We start from the raw sequence: 25,096 nt of genomic DNA, 5'->3' as shown, positions 1-25,096 counted from the left end.
GATTTCAGTTATTTCAATAGGTCCATATGCAACACCAAAAGAACCAAAACCTACAGCAACACCGACCAAGCAAATAAATATAGTAAACAATAGGATGAAAACGACAAATTATTGTCATGGTTTCTGCACACAAAATACGTTTTATTGCGTCCTGAAAGCGCATACTCTCTCTCTCTCTCTCTCTCTCTCTAACTGCGTTAATAACTGTATCAACTGTATTATTCTGCTATCAAGGCTCAAGCCTTCGTTACTAGTTCTGAAATGACGTTTTGGAATTAGCAACGGGGCTTGAGATGAGATGTGTAATAAATTAGTCCCACACACGAGTGTTTTAAGGACAAAAACCTGACGAATGTCTTGAAATACAACATCAGAACAGTGTCTTGTGGTGTGGTAACCGTAGTATAAGCGGAATAATTGACTCCGGACCGTTGAATCCTTTGAAAATAGGCATTACCACCTCGGGTGTGCATTATTTTATAAGAATTCAATGGCCCGTCGTCCATTATTCCTTACATATCCACTCACAAAAATAATTTTCTGATATATTCACAGTAGGAAATTTACAAAATTTCTTTATGGAACATGATCTTTACTTAATATCCTAATGATTTTTGCCATAAAAGAAAAATCGATAATTTTGACCCATACAATGTATTGTTGGCTATTGCTATAAATATACCCGTGCCACTTATGACCAGTTCTTATGAACAAATCTTTTGAATGAATCATTCAATGTCAAATACATTTTAACAGTCACTTGTCGCCTCCTAGTGCCGTAACGATGTAATTAATACAACCGTTATTTAAAGCACCAAGTTAGTTTTAAAATTTGATTTTTATCTGTTTGAATCGAGATCACGATCTGTAGACACATTGATGTGGATGTGTCCGCATTGAAGCATTTCAGTGGGCTTAAATAGATCGCCCTTTACAACAGATTTAGTTCAAAAACAACTGACCTAAATATGATTTTCAGTTACAATAATTCGTCCTAAAATTCAACATTAGTAGGCTCACTAGGCTGACTTACTTTTCTCCATCAGTCGTGTGCGCACTCAGACGATCCTCAGTTCTTGGCTAATTTCCAGTCAGACAGTGAAATTCATTCACTGGAGAATCGCTCTGAATGGGTAATTGAATCGGTGATTTGTTGACTCGAGAACAACTGCAATACGATCACTCCAATTCGCGAATGAATTGTTGATGTGATTTGTGAACCGAATTAAAGGTGCAATATGTAAGATATTTGAAGTAAAATATCCAAAAACCACTAGGCCAGTGTTATATATTTTGTTCACTTGAGTACTTACAATATCCCAAATGTTTCCAACTATTTGTAAATCGTGAGAAAATTGCAATTTTAACCAAGACTCCGGGACGTGTGAGGAGTCGCCTGTCAATTGCGTCATACCCGCGTTAACCCTCGGTTTCTGGTGTTATTTTGTAGAAACCATGGAAACACCAAAGGCACTTTAATATATTACATGTTTTTATAGAAAAGGGAACAACTGTTTCGATATGTTTATAGACAGAAAACGAATTATTGTTATATAAACACGTTTTGTCTTATTGTTAAATCTAATTTTCTTGATTTTTTGCGAGTACCATGCTTTATCATGCCTCAGAGAAAAACACTATTTTGTCAAGTAGCTAACATAGCATAATCAGATGCAGCTTTATTTTTAGTAACAGTAATACAGGATTTTACAATACGTTTTAAAATTAACTGCATGCCATTTATCAACACAAGCCATCCAGTATTTAATATGATATTCTAAAATCGATCTAGCTTACTGCGGTGTGTCTCAAACAAGTGTCTCATAGCAGCTGCCGAGCGAACGCTCAGAGTAACGTTATAACATCATTTTCAACACACTCAAATGTATCTAATATGATAAACAGTGCTGCGTTACCTCATACTCATGACCAGAAAAGCGGCGTCGGCGAATGTGGCATAATAAGAGTTCAGCTGCTCGTGAGGCGTGTGTTGCGCAATCGCTCCAGCGGCCTCGTCCAGCTCCCACAACACTCGGTCCTGCTCTGCTTCATACTACAATAACGTTAATAATCGCATCCATGAACATGATTTCTGCCCGAGTCCTATTCCTATTCTTTTGCACCGTCCGTTGAGATGAAGACCACATGTCCCAAGATTCCGCACTCAAACTTGGCGTCATCAAGCTACGCCTTTGTTTTGAATAGGCCTCTAGCGACCTCTAGCGGACAGAAATCCTACATACTGCACCTTTAACAGGATGATTGAAAAGAATCAGTTTGTGCACGAATCGGATACCGCTTTTGCGTCTCTGAGCATGTGATGATTTCTTCAATTTACAATAAGGAGTAACGATATGTTTTATAAAATGTAGTGGAGTAAAAAGTACGATCTTATGCTTTGGAATGTAATGAAGTAAAAGTAAAAGTTGCTCGAAATAAAAATACTCGAGGAAAGTACAGATACTACGGAGTAAAAAATACTTACTGTCCACCACTGCTTTTGACTGGTTTTGTGGTCCAGGGTCACATATGATTTAGAGCTAAATATATCATTTGCTGTATAATTCTCATATCACTGAACATAAGCAATGAACACTGTCAAGATTTTGTGTCAAAAATACATGTCAAGACTCCTTCATTCTGTTTTATTCAGATTAAAATTCTGTAATACGTTTTTATGAATTAAAACTAACAGCATTCATTTTTAATCCAATTTTTTTTTTTTACTTTTTTAAAACTTATTTTTACATTTTAAATTGTTAAACATTTTAAATTTAAAGCTTTAATTATTACACATTGTTTTTTACAATCAGATGTATAGCAAGGTTGTATAAGCTATTATTTTATAATTCAATCAGTCAATTGAGTTGTAGAAAATACTGATGTTCCATTTCCATTAATTATTCATTAATGATTAACACAATGAGAGTGTAAATCAGGGTTCTGCCCTTCATACTGACCTTCCCTTCCAGCATCGGTGGGTGCGCGTGTGTGTGTGTGTGTGTGTGTGTGTGTGTGTGTGTGTGTGTGTGTGTGTGTGTGTGTGTTGCTCTATCTGTGATCACACTCAACTCACACTAAGGGTAGAGACTTTACCTTCCACCTTCTGCCATTAATGCATAAGCTTACTGGCCCCAATGTGTCCCAAATCAGTTTCTGAAAAACGGTTACACTGCCATTTAGAAGGTTGGGTAAAAGATAAGATTATTATTATTATTATCATTTTAATAAATAATTACTTCTATTCAGCAATTATGCATTAAATCGGTCAAAAGTGACAGTAAAGACATTTATAATGTTACAAAATATTTCTATTTCAAATAAATGCTGTTAAACTTCCAAGTTATCAAATAATCCTGAAAATACATGTATCATGATTTCATTTCAACATATTAAGCACAGATGTTTTCAACATTTATAATAATAAATGTTTCTTGATCAGCAAATCAGCATATTAGAAAGATAAATGCTGGAAATTCACAATATTATTGTTTGACTGTATTTTTAAACAAATAAATGCATCCTCTTGACCCTAAACTTTTGAAACGTAAACTAAAATGCACTATTACTGGCAACTAACAAGGGCAGTAGAGTTCTCTAGCTCACATTTATACTATATCACAGAGTGCTTCAGTTAGTAACAAGCCTCTTTCTGGTACACACTTGGCAGTTTCTTCAAAATTAAGGATAATTGTGTTTTTATGCCAAAATAAAAGAACGTAGGAAAGAAAAAATGGATGTATATGTACTCAAAGATCAGGCAGTTTCAGCCATTCTGTTATAGAGAACAGATAAAGCTTCTTCTTACTAACAAAAAGAGTAATTGGGTTTTGTTGAGATACACGAATATGAAGGATGGCAGTCCAGTGAAATACTAACCATATCACATTCTTGACAATACTTTTGATTTAATCATAATAACAAACCATTCTAAAAACAACTGGTTTAAACTTGATTCATGCCTTACATTAACACAGACTGAACTGATAAAACCTGAAAACAATGTTTATTTTCTATAGTATATTTATCATAATGACTTAGAGGCCATGGTTTAATTATAAATGCTGGGAATGACAGTTTGTTTCTTCAAAACTAGTTTGAAGGCCTAATTTAGCGTATTTACTGGCAGAGTGTTTGGGGGGGTTACTCTGCCAGAGGGATCACTAGAGATGCTCACAAATGGAGGAGCGAGGGTTGAGACAGACAGAAGGGAGTGGAAAAATATCCCACTGCTGGATGTTTTTAAGTTTTTTTGCAGGTCCTATAAGCCTAAAGTAAAGTTAATTAACCGGTTCTAAATTTACATAGCTCCCAGTTGAGACGAAGCAACAAGAGAGGAATGAAAAGGCATTTCTGAGAGGAAAATGTCATTCAGACTCAATCTGTGAACTTAAGACTCTTCAATCAAATGAAAAGCCTTTGCAACCCACCCCACTAGATGCATTCATATTGCATGACTTTAGAAACTGGCCACATTCACCTTGTTTGTTCTCTTTCTCCTTCTCTCTGGGTCTTTTTGTAATGGGTTTCTTGCAACACTGCGTCAGCGAGTCATTACGGCCCCTGGCTAGGACACCAGGGTTAATGATCATTAGTAGGAGATACACCCTCCTGGTCAGAGGATATTTAAAAACAAATCCAGAACATTTTGTCAAAATCTACAGTGAAAAGTTCTGTTCCTGAATTTATTTTGGTTTAAATATTAATCCCATATTAGATCTGTTAATGTAAATTTGCATAATTAATGCTGTACACTCTTGACAAGAATGATCAAAGCATTAAACAACACTATGGACCCAAATGACCATTTGGTAATGAAAAGTCAAGAAATGTAATGTTCAGGCAAATGATGCTTGAATCAAAGGATATTTTTAGTTTATGATCCATTTTTACAGTGAATATGAAGGGCTAGACAGAAAGAGAAAGAGAGACATGTTTCATGAACATGTGAGGACAGGTTGTGCTCTTAGTGCATTCTGGGAGTGATTGAGATGCAATATCAATCAATCTGTTATCATCACAAGAAACAATATACTTCCTGACTTCAATCAATGCTCCCCAATTTAATATATGTGTTTTACTCTTGGTAAGAAGCTAAATGTGCAGGGTTAGGGTTAGGGTTAATTTCTTTTTTAAAAAAGAAATTAATAATAAATCAATCAAAATTTTGAACTTTCTATTCATCAAAGAATCCAGAAAAACCCAGCACAACTGTTTTTAACATTGGAGTTAACACATCAATGCCTGCTTTCACATCATTGTGTCTTCACTAACACCATACAGACTTTTTCCTAATGAAGTGCCTGATTGCATTAGTGTAGGACTATTTGTTTGTTCAGCACATCAGCACGAATTGTTTATGAACCAGTAACAATAAGTCAGGAATAATGTTGTTTTACATGAAATGGACACGAACAATTGATTTGACTTTACAGAGATTGTGGAGTGAAACAAGAGACATGAAATTAGTATTTCCATGGACAACGTTGAACAGTTTTATTTTTTTATTTTTTATTTTTTTAATTCATGCTCAATTAGTCTTGCAGAAAGCTCTGTAATAATTATACATTGTACTGCAGCATATGCTACCTGGACTTGTATAAACATCTGGATAAAGATTTATAAACCTTTCCTGTTTGTAGTATGTAACTTTGTTTTTGCATTGTTATTTCAGTCGAGCATTTGTAGTAGCTTTGGACATATTTTGTTGATCCTGGAACAACATTCCTGTCTGAATATTTTATCCCTACCTCTAAACCTAACCCTACCAAGTTATTGCATATTTTGTGACACTAGACTTTGAGTGAATGAGAGCTTTTTGGGTGTTTTGGATGTTTTCGTATTTTTAAATCACTTGCACACACAGCCATTCACCACCTGGAGTTTTTGAAACAATTCTACATGTGTTATGGAGGGCTGCTGATACCTTTCCTATAGGCAAAGATGTCAACAAATCAAATAGCAAAAAATCAGTCTAAGGCAAGACACCACAGGTGATTAGGATAAAAATTTCAGCTTATAGATATCGAATGTGATTTCACTAAGTAACAAAATTTAATGAACCAATCAGATTTGATAGACAAGCTTACAGTTTATGTGAAGTTTAGGCTTACAACCAGGGTTTGGTGTTTCTACATCAGTGTTATTCATGTATCATTTCCTTCTGATTTTAGAGATAACTTATGGGTAGGGTTAGGTTTAGGGGTAGGGATAAAATATTCAGACAGGAATGATGTTCCAGGATCAACAAAATATGTTGATCCAGGAACATGTCTTACTTGGCAAAATCACTGTGACCCACCATATTAACCCAGTTGATTAATCAAAGTGCATTAAGGCAATTGTTCCGCATTACAAGTTTTCTGAAATGTTATGTTTAGTTATGCAAATGAGGCATTATCTAATTATATATGAAGACTTCAGATGCAAAAACCTCTAAGTCCGTCTGATATTTTTCTATAAAATGAGTATTGTTATCAGGCTCCTATGTTTATGTTCAGTATTTCACTTTAATGGCAATGAAAAGGCTATTAGTCAGTTATTGAAACGCCTTATTTTCAAAAATGTCACTGATAATGGTACAATTAAAAACATAAAAATGCTCATTTAAAAGAAAAATGTCAGACGGACTTAGAGACATCTGAAGTCTTCATATGCATACATTTCCAGAACAGAAATTTAAACATTGTATAAAGCCAGGTTCATTCAATTCCTGTTTCATTTTGTTGATATATTGTAGTTGAAGGTTTTTACAGAAGAGATTTCGAATATCTCTTTTTATCACTCCATAAATCAGAAAATACTGTCAACAGCTGGAGAAAAATTACCATGTTTTTAGGAATAAAATGTCATAAATCAGGCAAATGAGAAATAAACTGCTCAGATGGGAATAAAATGGGAAAGTTTGGTGTATTTAAGTGCTTCTGAAATGGAGATTTCTGGCTCCTCGTTTTAAGAAAACAAGGTTTCTTAAGGTTTATATATATATATATATATATATATATATATATATATATAAACAATTAAATTGTTTTGTTGAATGATAAGAAATTATCTAAAACATGCTGTAGGACCATACAAATAAGGCCTGTCAAAAATGAGAGAGAGAGAGAGAGAGAGAGAGAGAGAGAGAGAGAGAGAGAGCAGATAGCACAAGGTAAGAGAGCAGGAGGCCCTAACAGATAAAAGCAGCCCAGAGGAGAGATGTTGATACCCTCCCTAACCTGGACACTACAGCAGATAAGTGAACACCACCCTTACACTCTCAGATAACAGCAGGGAGGGCGAAGGCTGCAAAATCTCAGACAGCAACACCAGCTGCATATGTATCATCCACAACAGCTTTATGCACATATTACGGGGTTGCCATGACCAGACAAATGCAATTGAAAAAAAAAAAAAAAAGTTGAACAAGGTTGTTTATTATCATTATTAAAGTGGATTTGTGCCAGTGATCTCAATATAATATTGTGCTGCTATGACTAAGCTATCAATAGCTGAATAAAAAGCACAACACCAAATGCTTGCCAAACACTGATGTTCATAAACGTAATTACACACCACAACTATAGAGGACTGAGGTTACTAGCGCACTGTCATTAGCCTGTATTTCAGTTTAACAGCCACCTAAACATAACAATTACCATAATTAAACAAAACCAGTAATCATCCCTAAGCACAATCAGCAACAAGGAAGTGCGACATAAACTTGTTGTAAACTGAAAAACGCTAGTGGTGCGGGATCATGCTCTGTGACTTTCATTGTTTAAAAAGAATCATTATTACTCAACCAGCTGGGCCATTCATTCTATGCAGTACATTTTCTTATGCTCACTGTGTATATTTTTAATAATACTGGATAAATATTAAAGGTGCATTTAGTAGTGTTTTTAGCTAGCGTTAACATTGCTGTTCTTTGTGTACTTTAAGTACCGACACCACAATGGTGTTTGACGCAGTGCTGCCATCTATTGACGTGGATCAACATGATCGTCTCTGAGGTTAATGTAGGCTATATTTCACTGATATCAGAGAGCAGTTTATGCAATTAACTTCCCTACCTGTGATTTAAAAAAAAAAGTAGTAAAATGTAAAATGTACTCTAGTCATCTATGTTTTCTGTATACAGAGGCAGCAGCCAATGAGCATGAGGAGTAATGTCAGGTCAGGTCAATAATGTCCTGACCTCCTTTACACTGAAGGAGTTGATCACTCCTTCAGTGGACGGTCATACCGTCTACATAATTAAAACATTTTTTATAGAAAACTATTATAAGTACAGTCTTCATTGCAAGTGAATGTACACCATTCAGATGACTCTTCACAAAACAACAATATATTTCTTAATGTGTAAAACTTTTTAAATTAGCACTAAACTTCTAAATGCACCTTTAAACCAACAATTATTAAAGATGAAATGCTAGGCTTGCTTTCCACTCACTGTGGTGAGACTCAGTGGAAGTGATTTCAAACAAATGGTAGCAAGGTCACAGAAATATTAAAGCTTCACAGCATCAGCACAACAAAGAAAAAAGAAAAGAAAAAAAATTGGAGAGCAAAAACCCAATAGAATAACTAAAAAGAAGTGGAGTAGATGTCATATAGTGAGTAGTCAATAGTGTTTCAAGTCAAAGTGTTTCAAAAAATCATTGTTATGCACAGACTTTCACCTAACACACACAAACACACAGACACACAAACCATGTAATGATCTCTTAAGGTCGAGCACCCTGAGGAGGTTGATGAAATACAAACATTGTTAATGAAACAGACTACAAACGTGGAGCAATAAGAAGCATGAACAAATTAATATGGACAAAATGGTCCCATTTATTAACCTAGGTGTTCTCGTTTTGGCTTGGTGAGTCAGTTGTCCTTTGCTGTTGTGTGTGATGCATCAGGAAGCATTAGCATTTACACTACCAATGAGATGTGGCGGCATCCATTTCTGACTACTTTTAAATGTGGTTTGAATACCACTGTTAGTTGGAGGTGATGTTAAAGCTCACTTACTCTCTGCTCCTGGGTAGCCACGAAGGTCTGAAAGCCTGGGGCGACTCCGAAGCCCAGCTCATGTACAAAGGGCGGCTCCGCTTGACTGTGGATCTGCACCCTCACTCCTGCCTCAAATGCTGTCTCTTCTAATAGAGAGAATGAGAAATTAAAAGATTAGTTGTGCTTCAACCGAGTACAATAGAGCAAAAGTGGTGTTGAATAAAGATATTTGCATCTTTAATACTTTAAAAAGTCACATAGACCACCTAAGCTGATTCAGCTGGTGACCAGATTTATTTTATTTTCACCATATTAACATCAAGTTTGGTGCATATAAATTTGTTTGTACCCTTGTTGTAACGCTGATGAAAACATTATTCTAAATGAGCTACTGCATGCTGCTTACTATTAGTAATTTGCATAATACACATGCAAACATCTCTATATCAGAGTTTTACACACATCGTCACTTCTACAGACATTCATTACTCTCTCTAAAGATGGGGCCTCATCTTACAGTACATGTAGCAAGAACTTTGAGTAGAAACAAGTGGGCTATTCTTAAAATTATTTGAAACAAAATACAACATTTATTTAGGCCTAGACTATGCATAATAAGGGTTTATTTTTTTAACGCAGAACCAACATCGAGCTATGACACAAGCAAGACTGGACATGGTTTTCTATTTTAATCTAAATGTAATTTATTCCTGTGATACAAAGCTGAATTTTCAGCATCATTACTCCAGTCTTCAGTGTCACATGATCCTTCAGAAATCATTCTAATATGCTAATTTGCTGTTCAAGAAACATTTCTTAATATTAGCAACGATGTTGAAAACAGTTGTGCTGCTTAATATTTTAGGTAGAAACCATGATACATTTTTCATGATTCAAAGAACATAATTTATTTGAAATAGAAATCTTTTGTAACATTATTAATGTTTTTAATGACACTTGTGAGCAATTTAATTTCTCCTTGCTGAATAAAAGTACTACAACCCGAATTCCGGAAATGTTGGGACGTTTTTTAAATTTGAATAAAATGAAAACTAAAAGACTTTCAAATCACATGAGCCAATATTTTATTCACAATAGAACATAGATAACATAACAAATGTTTAAATGGAGAAATTTTATAATCTTATGCACAAAATGAGCTCATTTCAAATTCAATGCCTGCTACAGGTCTCAAAAAAGTTGGGATGGGGGCATGTTTATCATGGTGTAGCATCTCCTCTTCTTTTCAAAACAGTTTGAAGACGTCAGATGAGGTTATGGGTTTCTGGAGTTTTGGTTTTAGAATTTGGTCTCATTCTTGCCTGATATAGGTTTCCAGCTACTGAAGAGTTTGTGGTTGTCTTTGACGTATTTTTCATTTAATGTTGCTCTAAAACCTTTATATACCTTTCAGCATTTATAGTGCCTTCCAAAACATGCAAGCTGCCCATACCGTATGCACTTATGCACCCCATACCATCAGAGATGCTGCCTTTTGAACTGAATGCTGATAACACGCTGGAAGGTCTCCCCCCTCTTTACCCCTGAGGACACGGCGTCCGTGATTTCTAACAAGAATGTCAAATTTGGACTCGTCTGACCATAGAACACGTTTCCACTTTGAAACAGTCCATTTTAAATAAGCCTTGGCCCACAGGACATGGCGGCGCTTCTGGACCATGTTCACATATGGCTTCCTTTTTGCATGATAGAGCTTTGGTTGGCATCTGCAGATGGCACGGCGGATTGTGTTTACTGACAGCAGTTTTTGGAAGTACTCCTGGGCCCATTTAGTAATGTCATTGACACAATCATGCCGATGAGTGATGCAGTGTCGTCTGAGGGCCCAAAGACCACGGGCATCCAATAAAGGTCTTCGGCCTTGTCCCTTATGCACAGAGATTTCTCCAGATTCTCTGAATCTTTTGATGATGTTATGCACTGTAGATGATGAGATTTGCAAAGCCTTTGCAATTTGACGTTGAGGAACATTGTTTTCCACCATCTTTTTACGCACACTTTCACAGATTGGAGAGCCTCTGTCCATCTTTACTTCTGAGAGACTCTGCTTCTCTAAGACATGCCTTTTATAGCTAATCATGTTACAGACCTGATATCAATTAACTTAGTAGCTAGATGTTCTCCCAGCTAAATCTTTTTAAATTTTCTTGCTTTTTCAGCCATTTGTTGCCCCCGTGCCAACTTTTTTTTGCATGTGTGTGTGAGCATGAGCGTTCCACATTGTGGATGTGCTATAGGGTTGCCACTTCACTTCTGTGTATTTGTGTTGTGGCTGATTTAACTTTTTATTTGAAAAAAAAAAAAAAAAGTATCGATTTTTTCATTTCCCCATTCATTTCAATGCAAACATCCTGGGACTTTTTAACATACAAAGATATCATTCAAATTTATTTTTTTGTTTGTAGAGCAAATGAAAATGTCAACCACAACATCAAGTCTCATGCCATTTAGATGAAAGGAATGTTTTTTTTCATTTCAGCAAATGTCATTTGGGGTCAAAAGACCCCGAATAACTTACAAATGTTCTTTAGATTATTTAAATGTTCTTCACTCTAAAAAAAAAAAAAAAAAAAAAAAACTGAAAAAAAAATGGTATCACTTTTGGAACTTTTATTTTTCAGAGTGTAAATGTGAAAAAAGACCAGCTTTAGTATCATTCAACACTACACAATGCAATCACATAAAAAAGAGAAAAAGTGTCAGGAAACCAGACCTATTCAACAGCCTTCCTCTGTTTTTTTTTTTCTTTCAAATGCATTGCCACAACTCACAGGACACTCACACATTTAATATCTGTCATTTTGTTTGATTAGCCGTGCCTCGCTAGCCTGTAATATTGGTTGCGAGGGATGTGATCATTTTTCCCCCGCTCGCCTCATCTGTTCTCAAAGACCTGGTGAGGAGAGAGGCCTCATTCAGTCATCAGGACCCCCACAGGCTCGCAGGCATCTTAACTGCCATCTATAACAGGAGAGCACAGCCACAAAGACCCCCAACCTTCCACTCACACTCCAGAGGCCAAGGCACTGATGGAAACACACCATGACAGCAGCTGCAAGCAGCCACACACACACTGGGACGAGTCAATACTTTCAGCAGTGTGTGTGTTTATGTGTCCCATATCAAACATACCAAAGTGTAGCTTGTCAAATATGAAAGAATGAACTAAAATACTCAGGCAACGTTTCCTGCACTGCTTCAGTGGTGGCGCTGCTATTGCATCTACTGCGCCTACTGCGCCATGACATAAGAAATTATTTTTAGCTCAGTTGTGTTCTTGTGTCCTTAAATGTGATGAAAGAAAGACCCCTCCAGCACAGAAAGGAAGAATGTTATGAAATACTACAAAACCAATAAACTGACAACACTATTGTGTTGTCCTCACTAGTTGAATGGCACTGCATTGAATGCAAGACAAATACAGTGTAGTCTAAATTGATTGTAAGTCATTTCTTCAGCATTTATGGCTTTGGAAGACTTAGAATAAACAGAATTATATGGTGTTATATTTGGCAGCCATGATTGTCACGGCTGAATTGTCAGTGAATTGTCAGTTTAATGAAAAGAGCTGTATGAAAATTCTTCAAAATTCCTCCTTTTGTTAAAGGTTTGGTCATACTAGTGAAATTTCGCAGACAAAAAAGGTCTATAGTCTATTGTGTAGTGATTCATGAGGCACAGTTCACACAGAAGTCACTTTTGAATCAAGCAGCTTTCTGTTGGTCAATGTGACGAATGAAAGTGACCAACTTGAATCCGTTGGGAAATCTGCATAGGGAGATATTTTGCCCTCATGCAAAATTCATTATTGTGTATTTCTATTGAAATGACTGGATTTCACTCGCTGAACAATAATAAATGATCACATCTGGAACAACATGATTAATAATGAATAATGAAATCCTTTTATTTTGTTTAACTTGTTTTGAAATGCACATTGTGTTTGTGGTGATTTGTGTGTTTCCTTCCAAGTACTAAAACAATCATTAACAGGCTTATTAAGGAACCAAAACCTTTAAGCAGAATCTGATTCAGAACCAGAGTCATTAATTTCTCAACCCAATTAATCAATGACAAGTGATGCTATAGGGAAGAAAACTATTCATTATAGACTGTATTTGGTTGTGAAGAAGGCTTCAGTTTTTCACTATTTCTCACTACAGTCGTCATCAGCACTATCAGTATCTCAGTAATGAGGTGTATGTGTGTGGGATGTAAGAAAGAATGTGTCATGTGTCTCTGCAGGTTAATGATGAGATGTGAATGTTTGCTGTTAGGTTGGTGAGGTTGGTGAATAATTTCTTATTTGTATGTTGAAAGTATTGTGATGCTAATTCATTGTTTGCTCCAGATAACAATCTGTCACTCCAAATTAAAGCCTTTGAGTATAGAGAAACAGAATAGAGAACACAAACAGGAAAAAGTACAGGAATTGTTGGCTCGTTAACTGGCTGCTGTTGTAGAGCGAGTGAAAAATGGCAGATTGAAACTCTAAAACGTACTGGTTGCATTTAATGCAAGCTGTGAACAAATGCATAGTGTCATAATTATTATAGCATAAAAATGGCATTTTAATAGGAGAGCTGGTTTGAAGCTGACTCATACTGTACAAACAGTACCATTTAAAAGTTTGGGGTCGGTAAGATGTTTTTGAAAAATGTATCTTATGCTCACCAAGGCTGCATTTGTCCAAACTGTCCAAACTCTTGCACAGAAGGTTCTTTAAAGTGGAAAATGGATCTTTTAGATCATCAAAATGTCATCAAAAGATTTTTTTTTCTTTTATGAACTGTTCACAGAAAGTTTTTTTGGGGGGAACCAAAAATGTGGCATCAATGTGAAAACTCCCTTTTTGGAATCTTTATTTTTAAGAGTGTAGTTTAGCTTTGATCTGTGCTGTGGATTTTTCTTAGAAAGGGATGCTGAGGGCAAATATACAGTATAAGTCTTGTTATATAACTTGACATAGTGCAAAGTGCAAAGTCCTGGGATTTGTAAATCAGAGGTCACCAATTATTGGACTTTAGAAGCACTCTGTTCCCTATCTCTCATCCGCAGCCCCGCTCTCCATTACAGTGAAGTCACAAAATAAAATACAACCAAATCTGTCCTGTTAATGATATAAATATCCTGACAGACAGTTGCAATTTTCTTTTGGTTATAAAGAAGTAAACATTTGAACTACAAACCTCTCACAGTAAAAAAAAAAAAAAAAAAAAAGAGAGAGAGAGAGAGCTGGAAAGTGGGCTGACTTCCCCAAAACCAAAACAACTTATGCAATGGCTGCTCCCTTTCATTTATGAATACCATATAATTACTCATAAATACTTCTGAAATGCATATTGCTATTGGTTATTTTATTTCATACACATAAAGTATTACAGACGGGATCCCTTGTAATTTTAAAATAATATAATATTATTTTTAGGAGCATGTGCTTAACAGTCGATTTAATGTGCAGACATGCTGGACGAAGTCGTGCTACAGTCACATCTGTTCGTACAATTTTAGTTTACACTGCATTTTAAAAATACACATTATTGCTTTAGTCTGAAAACGAAAGTGCATGCGAGCACACCTACTGGCTCATTGTGTAACGTTTTGTGTCATATGTTGATGAGCATAGGCAAAGAAGATCAAATATAAGTCTTTTATTTAAATAAATGGCAAGAAATATTCGAAACAGCATGTGGAACACAACAAAACCAGAGAATGAACTGAAGGAAATTAGGAACTTAAAGGGGACCAATTATGCAAAATTCCCTTTTATAAGGTATTTGAACACAGATGTGTGTCCACAGTGTGTGTGTAAACAACCTGCCTATAATGCTAAAAATCCACCCACTCTTTTCTTTCCCTTTACGTTCACAGACATAACTGACTGTGTTTGTGAACTTTGTGTGTTTTTGATATAACCTTGTGTGTATTTGACAGTTTACGTGCAATAAGACATGTAAGAGAAATTTAAAAACGCATGCAAATGATTAACTTTGATGAACTGCAATGTCATGTGAGTGTGGCCAAGATAGACATGATAATCAAAACCAAACCAAACAGATGTTTAGTTAGTTTTAGGCAGAGAGGCACGAGCTGTACAGGCCCCACCCTCTTCTGGAAAGTGGGGTGAGGAGCAGCAGCTCATTTGCATTTAAAGATACATGCCCGAAAAAAAGCATGTTTTTCCTTCCACTCAAAAATTTATATTTACAACAGGGATAATTAATGATCTGTGGGGTATTTTGAGCTGAAGCTTCACAGACACATTCTGGGGACACCTGAGACTTATATTACATCTTGTAAAAAGGGGCATAATAGGTCACCTTTAAATACACAATGATAATGAACTCAAAGACTAACAGATGTGATTGTTAAATGAGTATCCATGGCAACTAATGGGAACAAAGGAACACAGAAAATAGAAAAAACAAATTTATTAGTTTAATTTAAAACAATTCATTTATTTATTGTGTGTGAGATAAATCAGTAAGATAAACCAAAAATGAATCATTCTTCAGACATATGCCTTTAGCAGACAGATGAGAAGAACTCAAAACCATGCTGATGCTTTTGAAGTCTGTCTCTTTTGCATCTTTTCTCTTCCACCTGACACTTAAGATATTACAGATGAAAGACAGGTCATTATGAGGGGATGATGGAGAATGAGGTGGAGAGGGGGGGGGGAGAGAGAGAGAGAGAGAAGGAAAGTCAACAACACCTATTTTGAGAGTCTCATCATCAAATTGAGTGATCTATGACACATCGGCCTTATGTTTTTCATTTGTATAGACTCTTTTTCCTTTGCCTCTTCTAACAAGACACATGAAGTATTATCATTTTGTTCCCTGCTGCTATATTGCAGTAATCAATATATTTGCACATGACCAAACAATTTTTGGTTAAAAATAACTATTGACTCCAATTTGGGCTCCTCGGCTCAATAATTAAACAAGCTGGTTTAATTAAAGTTTCGAAACGGAAAGAAATCAATCAAATATTTGCCATGTGAAATGTAATATCTTTACAGATTGAGGCTGTTGATTCCAGACTTAGTGATCACCCGCGAAAACCTGCCGGCACTTCCACAGCTACAAAGTGGAAAAACAACACATGCTGAGCAGCATGCATAAATATTCGCCTTTGATCAGGAACCAAGATGAGAGTGCAGGCATGAAGGACAGAAAGAGAGTGTGAAGAGAGATTTAGTGGTCTCCTCCTAAACTCTGTTCACAAGACCAACTATATATTACATACTGTAACACACACACACACACACACACACACACACACACACACACACCAAGGTTGAGCAAAGTTCAGAATTTTGAATGGGTTCTTTTTCAGTTCATGAGTTTGAATTTGAATTGATTTGATTCCCACAAGATGTTAAACTTGGAATCTGAAGAGGAATGTACTGAATTTAAATTCACATAAATTCAACACAGTTGTACAACAGATGAATTTTGGTAATTTTTTACTTAAAGCCTTTGTACAAGATTTTACTTAAAGCCTATGTATATGGCATTATGAAGGTATTCGTAATGTACATTATAATGCATTATATCTTTTCATAAATAAATGTAACTAAAGCTAAAATGCTTTATAATATTTGCAGATTACATCTGAAATGTACCATGTCACATTATAAAGTTGTAACATAACTGTTACAATTATTATAACTGTGGTTACAATTATTCATAAGACCATACAATGCATTATAAGGTATATTACAAGGCATAATTAATGCATTAAGAATACTTTTATAATGCATTATATAAAGGTTTTAAGTAATGTGTTTCCAGAATTTCATTACCTCAATGTGTTTTACATCAAAACATAACTGATTGCATCATTAATTACTAATTATGCATATTTATTCCTTGATGTATGGATATTTATTCCTTGATATATAGAAAACATGTTGTCTCAACTTTCTCTGAACTAAGCTCAATTATGTCAAATTAACCATCAAAGCAGAATTTTCCACAAATGTTTCTATGGAGCACCACAAAATGTTTACTACATAGTTTTCAGATGACTTTATATTATGTGTTGACATTCAAAATTTTAACATATTGAATATGTAATTGATTGAGTAAATTAGAGTATTCTGGGACATTACAATGGGTACGGAAAGTATTCAGACCCCCTTAAATTTTTCACTCTTTGTTATATTGCAGCCATTTGCTAAAATCATTTAAGTTCATTTTTCTCATTAATGTACACACAGCACCCCATATCGACAGAAAAACACGGAATTGTTGACATTTTTGCAGATTTATTAAAAAAAAGAAAAACTGAAATATCACATGGTCCTAAGTATTCAGACCCTTTGCTGTGACAGTCATATATTTAACTCAGGTGCTGTCCATTTCTTCTGATCATCCTTGAGATGGTTCTACACCTTCATTTGAGTCCAGCTGTGTTTGATTATACTGATTGGACTTGATTAGGAAAGCCACACACCTGTCTATATAAGACCTTACAGCTCACAGTGCATGTCAGAGCAAATGAGAATCATGAGGTCAAAGGAACTGCCTGAAGAGCTCAGAGACAGAACTGTGGCAAGGCACAGATCTGGCCAAGGTTACAAAAAAATTCTGCTGCACTTAAGGTTCCTAAGAGCACAGTGGCCTCCATAATCCTTAAATGGAAGACGTTTAGGACGACCAGAACCCTTCCTAGAGCTGGCCGTCCGGCCAAACTGAGCTATCGGGGGAGAAGAGCCTTGGTGAGAGAGGTAAAGAAGAACCCAAAGATCACTGTGGCTGAGCTCCAGAGATGCAGTCGGGAGATGGGAGAAAGTTGTAGAAAGTCAACCATCACTGCAGCCCTCCACCAGTCGGGGCTTTATGGCAGAGTGGCCTGACGGAAGCCTCTCCTCAGTGCAAGACACATGAAAGCCCACATGGAGTTTGCTAAAAAACACCTGAAGGACTCCAAGATGATAAGAAATAAGATTCTTTGGTCTGATGAGACCAAGATAGAACTTTTTGGCCTTAATTCTAAGCGGTATGTGTGGAGAAAACCAGGCACTGCTCATCACCTGTCCAATATAGTCCCAACAGTGAAGCATGGTGGTGGCAGCATCATGCTGTGGGGGTGTGTTTCAGCTGCAGGGACAGGACGACTGATTGCAATCGAGGGAAAGATGAATGCGGCCAAGTACAGGGATATCCTGGACGAAAACCTTCTCCAGAGTGCTCAGGACATCAGACTGGGCCGAAGGTTTACCTTCCAACAAGACAATGACCCTAAGCACACAGCTAAAATAACGAAGGAGTGGCTTCACAACAACTCCGTGACTGTTCTTGAATGGCCCAGCCAGAGCCCTGACTTAAACCCAATTGATCATCTCTGGAGAGACCTAAAAATGGCTGTCCACCAACGTTTACCATCCAACCTGACAGAACTGGAGAGGATCTGCAAGGAGGAATGGCAGAGGATCCCCAAATCCAGGTGTGAAAAACTTGTTGCATCTTTCCCAAAAAGACTCATGGCTGTATTAGATCAAAAGGGTGCTTCTACTAAATACTGAGCAAAGGGTCTGAATACTTAGGACCATGTGATATTTCAGTTTTTCTTTTTTAATAAATCTGCAAAAATGTCAACAATTCTGCGTTTTTCTGTCAATATGGGGTGCTGTGTGTACATTAATGAGGAAAAAAAATGAACTTAAATGATTTTAGCAAATAGCTGCAATATAACAAAGAGTGAAACATTTAAGGAGGTCTGAATACTTTCCATACCCACTGTAAGTGCTCTTCAAGCACTAGTTGTTAAAATGGAGGTTCATTTATTAAAGGGTTAGTTCACCTAAAAATGAAAATTCTGTCATTAATTACTCGCCCTCATGTTGTTCTACACCAGTAAGACCTTCGTTCATCTTCAGAACACAAATTAAGATATTTTTGATGAAATCCGATGGCTCAGTGAGACCTCTATTGACAGCAAGATAATTAACTTTCAATGCCCAAAAAGCCACTAAAGACATATTTAAAACAGTTCATGAGCCAAAAAAAAAAAACAAATAACGACTTTATTCAACAATATCTAGTGATGGGCGATTTCAAAACACTGCTTCATGAAGCTTCGGAGCTTAAATCTTTTGTTTCGAATCAGTGGTTTGGAGTGTGTATCAAACTGCCAAAGTCACGTGATTTCAGTAAACGAGGCTTTGTTACATCATAAGTGTTGCGAAATGTCAATGGTTCACCACTGGGGGGGCGTGACTTTGGCAGTTTGATACACGCCCCGAACCACTGATTCGAAACAAAAGATTCGTAAAGCTTCAAAGCTTCATGAAGCAGTGTTTTGAAATCGCCCATAAGTAGATATTGTTGAATAAAGTCGTTATTTTGTTTTCTCGTTGCTTCATAACATTAAGGTTGAACCACTGTAGTCACATGAACTGTTTTAAATATGTCTTTAGTAGCTTTCTGGGCATCTGAAAGTGTAAATTATCTTGCTTGCAATGCAGGCCTCACTGAGCCATTGGATTTTAATCAAAAATATCTTAATTTGTGTTCTGAAGATGAACGAAGGTCTTACGGGTGTGGAACAACATGAGGGTGAGTAATTAATGACAGAATTTTCATTTTTGGGTGAACTAACCCTTTAAGTATAATGAAATATATAAATGTAATACCAAATTCTTACAGGTGGCATTTTAAGCATTGCTTATTATTATCATCTCATGCTTCTGGAAATATCCCATGTTTTGAGTATGATGACATGTTTATGGGAAAAATCATACAGAGAGAAATTCAATTTATTATTATTATTATTATTATATTAAAACCTACAATTACAGCAGATATAGGAATTTCTTTGAATTTCACTTTAACTTTACTAATTAAATTCACATTTGAATTATAATGACATTTGCATTCACAAATCACTTCTAAACAGTGCGCAAACCTGACACACACAAACAAACCCAAACCGTGGCTATAAAAGATTCAAGGGTGATGACAGAGGGTGGTGCAGAGCATAAAAAAGAATTCACATAAAAGATAGAAACATGGAGACAAACATGAAAAGCTCTTTTGATAAAGCTGGAACATTTCAAGGCACTGTGCTCTCTGAATCAAAAGCATCATCTCAGAAAAACAAGAGCATCCAGATGTACAGGTAATTAAACCATTTATACCATGGTCTACAGTATCTGAATACCGTATGCATATACGATAATTCACGCATGCAAGTTCTCTCTCTTTCTTTCAATTCACTGAAATAAATGTAATCTTACAGTGCTCCTTTTTTACTTCAGAATTGTAGATTTAACAACCCTAAAATAACTAATGAAAGTTAACCAACTTATACTGACTAATTTTTATCAATCCAGTCAAATTCTGCAAACATCAATGACAGCTTTAACTTGTCCAAGCCGGCAAGTAACCATGGTATTAGGGAGATAATCTATGGCTAAGTATGTATTAAATGCTTCATGTCGGGTAGTTCTTTGCCTCCACATCGTGCATTATAACCGTTTACTGTACACCAAGTCATGGACTATCCTTTACACATATTAAGAGAGATGAAGACAACATGTTCATCTTCCAGGAAAGATTAAGTACTTCAGAATCCAAGATTACTACAAGGAGAGATATTAAAGTAATTTTATTCAGTATGAAGGCTCTAATTTAGAAGCATGACACAAACACGAAGAGGGAGGAGAAGTGAAATGAGAGAAGGGAATGCAAAATGTACTGAAACAAAAAAGCAATGTAGCAATCTTTTGACTGGATTTATGGTACTGCTGAGCTTCACCACTGCATCCAAAAAACAATATACACATAAATATTCCCATTCAAGCACACCGAATCTTGCTCTACATAATATACTGTTTATCTCCCCATTTCTTCTTTCAAAGTGAATACGTTCTTCATCACTCTGCATTCATCAGAGTTGGAAACCGGCAGACAGAATGACGGATTGGCCGCACATTTATTCAGTGAGGCTCAGGGATCTCTCTCCATGTCTTAAATTTAAAAAAGATGATGGCAAGTTTATCACTGGCTCTTTCTCTGCTTCAGACGTGTCATCTTCCTTGTGCAACGTGCCAACATTTTTCAGCGCGACGTAGCACATTTATAATATTACATATGCACGCGCACACTTCCTCTTCATCTCTTGCCCATTTTCAATTTCTCCATCTCTTTCCCCATGGCCCTCCAAAAACTTTGTTAGGTATTGGCTTTTTGATCATGAAAACGCGGGAAAGTAAACAATACAGCTGGTGATCTTCTGACTTTCCTTCTATCCCTCCCTTCTAATGGAAACATGAGGAATCCCAGCTACTGTACAGAATTCCTCAAATATCTTTTTATGCAGTGGTTCTCCTTTGAGACTAGAAAAAAAAGTTTGTTAAAAAACTGCTGTGAAAAACATAAACTGCATTTTTGTGTTTCTTCTTTATGTCCAAAAATCATCTTATCTTATAACTAAAAAACAATGAAACTTAATTTTTTTTTTTTTTTTTTTTGAATAATGAAAAGTTTCCATTACATAAATAAGTTTTTGTCAGTAAGCCTATACTGTTTTGTTATTTTCTGTACAAAGAACATTTCGATTATAGACAATGACTTTTATCCAAATGTCCTAAAGTAAATGAATGAATAACAAATGAAAACTGATTTGCCGGAGCAATATCAAAGGATAAGTTTATCCAAAAATAAACATGCATTTACTGGATATGGAACACAACAGGAGATGGATGTGGGATGAGAGGAAAGTAGCTCTCAAGCTCCAAAAAGCACATAAAAGAACCATAAAAGTGTTCCAAATGAGGAATATTCAGAGTCTTCTGAAACCATATGATAGCTTTGTGTGAGGAACTGACTAAAACATTATACACTGAACATCTTCATGCAATTCAAATCTGGTGCTCTAATGATAAGCATGAGAATAAGGCCGTGTGTCCACCAAAGCGTTTTTTCCGAGGCTAGCGTATTTTTCCAATTGTTTTCAATGGGAGTGCTGCATTTTTAAAATGCCAGGAGCGTAACGAGGCGCTGAGCGTCTATTTCACACTGAAGCGCTCAGCGTTTTACCCAAAGTTGAAGAATGTTCAACTTTGGGTAAAACGCAGCGCTAATCACTGTCATTTTTTACCCAGCCGTCCAATCACAGAGGAGAAGGGGCGGGACAAATACAGCACCAACCAATCACCACATTCTGACTGTACAACGTCAACAGATGACAACAACAAGCAAAATAATGGAACAAAATTATTTAAAGCAAGAGCCAGAGAGCCAATACTTTACATTGTATCAACATTTTCATATAGAAACAGTACAGAAACAAACTATCTGTGAAATGAGATACTACACTGTAAAAAAGAATTGTTGGTTTAACTTAAAAAAGTAAGTTACCTGGTTGCCTTAAAATTTTGAGTTCATTGAAATTAAAAATTTGGGTTAATATAATGAAGGCGATTGGTTTAATCACCAGAAATTCAAAATATTATGTTCTCTGAACCACATTAATTATCTAAGTTTATATGACAAAAGAAAAAATGTTGTGATAACAAATCATGAAAATAATTTTTTCACAGTGTAGTTCTGCGGATATTCCGTATCATAGCAAGCAAAGCGTCTCAATTGAAAAAACTCGGGGTACACATGCTAGGCGTTTTCAGCAGCTAAAAACGCTTTGGTGGACACTCGGCCTAAGAGCAGTGCAGTGCAGTGCAGTGAGCACACTGGACATCATATAAGGAGAAAAGAGGAGGAGCAAAGAAACCGTGCGCAAACTTCATTGGTTCTTGTGTACATCATCAATGTGGCAAATTTGAATGTGAAGAAGAGAACGAGAATTCAATATTCACTTATACAAAATCTCCCCAAGGGACTCTGCCCAAATAGCTGATCTGACAACAGATGGACAGATCAGATCTACAGATTGTAGAAGATATATCTGGTTATTGTCCATATCCTTCACAGTTATGTGAAGAAAAAGTAAATCTAAAAGATTTACATATCAGCCCTGGAGCAGCAATAAAGCCGTGGTACAATTCGTGCCATTGCTTTAAAGGCCACTCTTTCAAAACAGCTGATGAAATGTATAGTCATTACGCTCTGATTCGTTTTGTTCATTGTTGGAAAAAGTATGTCGCTATTTCTCGGAATAAATTAGAATTCAGCTTCAGCTAAACTTGTAACCTTTCAAATGCTAATGAATCTTTTGCTGGGAACTCTCAATGCCGCTCTCTTAATCCTAAAGGCTTTCATCTCCTTTGAAATATCGTACACACTACAAGGGAAACTGTGCTTTGCTTGGGTTTCACAATGCTAATCAAAAAAAGTGAAGTTTTTTGTGTACTACTGTTCTGAGAAGTGTAGATGCATCAGATCAGTTCAACGGGATGCAAGAACCTCTATTTGATAATGAATCCCACTGGATTTGTCTACACCATTACAGCATCACAGCTGTTCTTCAAGGTGTGTGTCTCTGGCAAATATTCACTGTGTCCCTGGGGATGGCATCGCACTGAAAGTGCTGACAAAACCTTGTCCTAATCAGACACCTGTAAGACAATCTGAGTTTCTCCTGCGAATGAGGAGAGATGTTTAGCAAGGGAGAGCTCTGGGAAAGCTCAAGTGTACATAGTGTGATCAGGGTTGACTGTGTTTGTGTGTATGTGCGTGTACCTGTTTCTCCCCACACAGGAAGGTATTCATCTTGCTGGATGTCCAACATGATTTCCAGGCCATTGCCTGTGCCTCCTTTCATTGTAGTCCTTAAAGTCTTCCCCTCTTCGGCAGCGTTAAACATGTAACACTTCCCATAACGTGTAAACACCTGAAAAGAGGGAGAAGGAGAGAAAAAAGTTCATTTGATTTCATGCTGTTGGTCTGTGTTTAAATTCCATGAAATGTATTTACTCTAAATACGCTAATAATGAAAGCGGGCAGATTTGGCCAGAGAGTATAAAGCATTAATGTGAAGCTTGTAAATTTCTTAAACTTTCATTCATAATTTAGTATAAAAAATGTGTATATATTGAGCTGTAAAGCTGTCTGAATCATCCTCCTGAGATGGGAATATTCTCTAGGTGGATGAACTTCTGGTTATAAGATATTGATATAATTCCTGTGGGCGGCGTTTGCAGAATGCATGCAGCTCCACATCAACAGTGGTTTACATATCACATACAATATTCATGTCCTGTCCCTCATGTGCCCTCCTGGTATTCCTTGCAGAGATACCAAACAAAACTAAGTGGATTTACTTTTTTAACTGACAAGAGTTTAAATATTACACATAACTATAATTAATATATTGGTTAGTAATTCTAAAGGTTTGAGACTGTGTTCAATTATTATTTTTTTGTAGCCAAGACTGTAATTTTGAAGTGTTTACTTTTGAAAAGGTTTGACGGTTACATATTGAAACATTTTTTTGCAGTGCTGCAAATTAAAGGCTTTCATTTTCATATGCCGCATAGGCTGCCATTAGTATTGTATGTAGCATAATGCGTTTCCCTGTGGTAAATGGCAGTATGCCACAGATGCAGTACAAAGAAATTAGCGTAACACTTTACAATAAGGTCTCATTTATTAACATTAGTTAATGCATTAACTAACATGAACCAACAATGAGCAACACATTTGCTACAGTATTTATGAATCTTTCTTAAAGGGTTAGTTTACCCAAAAATGAAATTTCTGTCATTAATTACTCACCCTAATGTCGTTCTACACCTGTAAGACCTTTGTTCATCTTCAGAACACAAATTAAGATTTTTTTGATAAATCAGATGGCTCAGTAAGGCCTGCATCACCAGCAATAACACTCCCTTTTCCAATGCTGAGAAAGCTACTAAAAACATATTTAAAACAGTTCATGTGAGTACAGTGGTTCAACCTTAACATTATAAAGCGACTAGAATACTCTTTGTGCTCCAAAAATAACAAAATAGCGACTTTATTCAACAATATAGTGGTGGGCAATTTCAAAACACTGCTTCATAAAGCTTCGAAGCTTAACGAATCATTTGTTTCGAATCAGTTTTTTGGAACGACATGAGGGTGAGTAATTAATGACAGAATTTTCATTTTTTGGTGAACTAACCCTTTAA

General features: G+C 36.2%; 1 protein-coding gene across 3 annotated transcripts in view; it reads right to left on the bottom strand.

The window, feature by feature from the left end:
- The window catches only part of asic2 (acid-sensing (proton-gated) ion channel 2), a 368,328-nt gene that overhangs the window by 18,323 nt on the left and 324,909 nt on the right, over positions 1-25,096 (bottom strand). For all 3 annotated transcript variants that reach the window (XM_051887448.1, XM_051887447.1, XM_051887446.1), the window contains 2 exons: positions 23,667-23,817; positions 9,013-9,140 (listed from right to left, as the gene is read on the bottom strand). In XM_051887448.1, coding sequence (XP_051743408.1) covers positions 9,013-9,140; positions 23,667-23,817 — 279 coding nt within the window. The remainder of the gene's footprint in view (positions 1-9,012; positions 9,141-23,666; positions 23,818-25,096) is intronic.

The sequence above is a fragment of the Ctenopharyngodon idella genome, chromosome 3 (genome assembly GCF_019924925.1).
Source record: "Ctenopharyngodon idella isolate HZGC_01 chromosome 3, HZGC01, whole genome shotgun sequence".
Classification (NCBI taxonomy): Eukaryota; Metazoa; Chordata; class Actinopteri; order Cypriniformes; family Xenocyprididae; genus Ctenopharyngodon; species Ctenopharyngodon idella.
The sequence above is the reverse complement of the archived record's forward strand: the minus strand, read 5'-3'. Positions and strand labels throughout refer to the sequence as shown.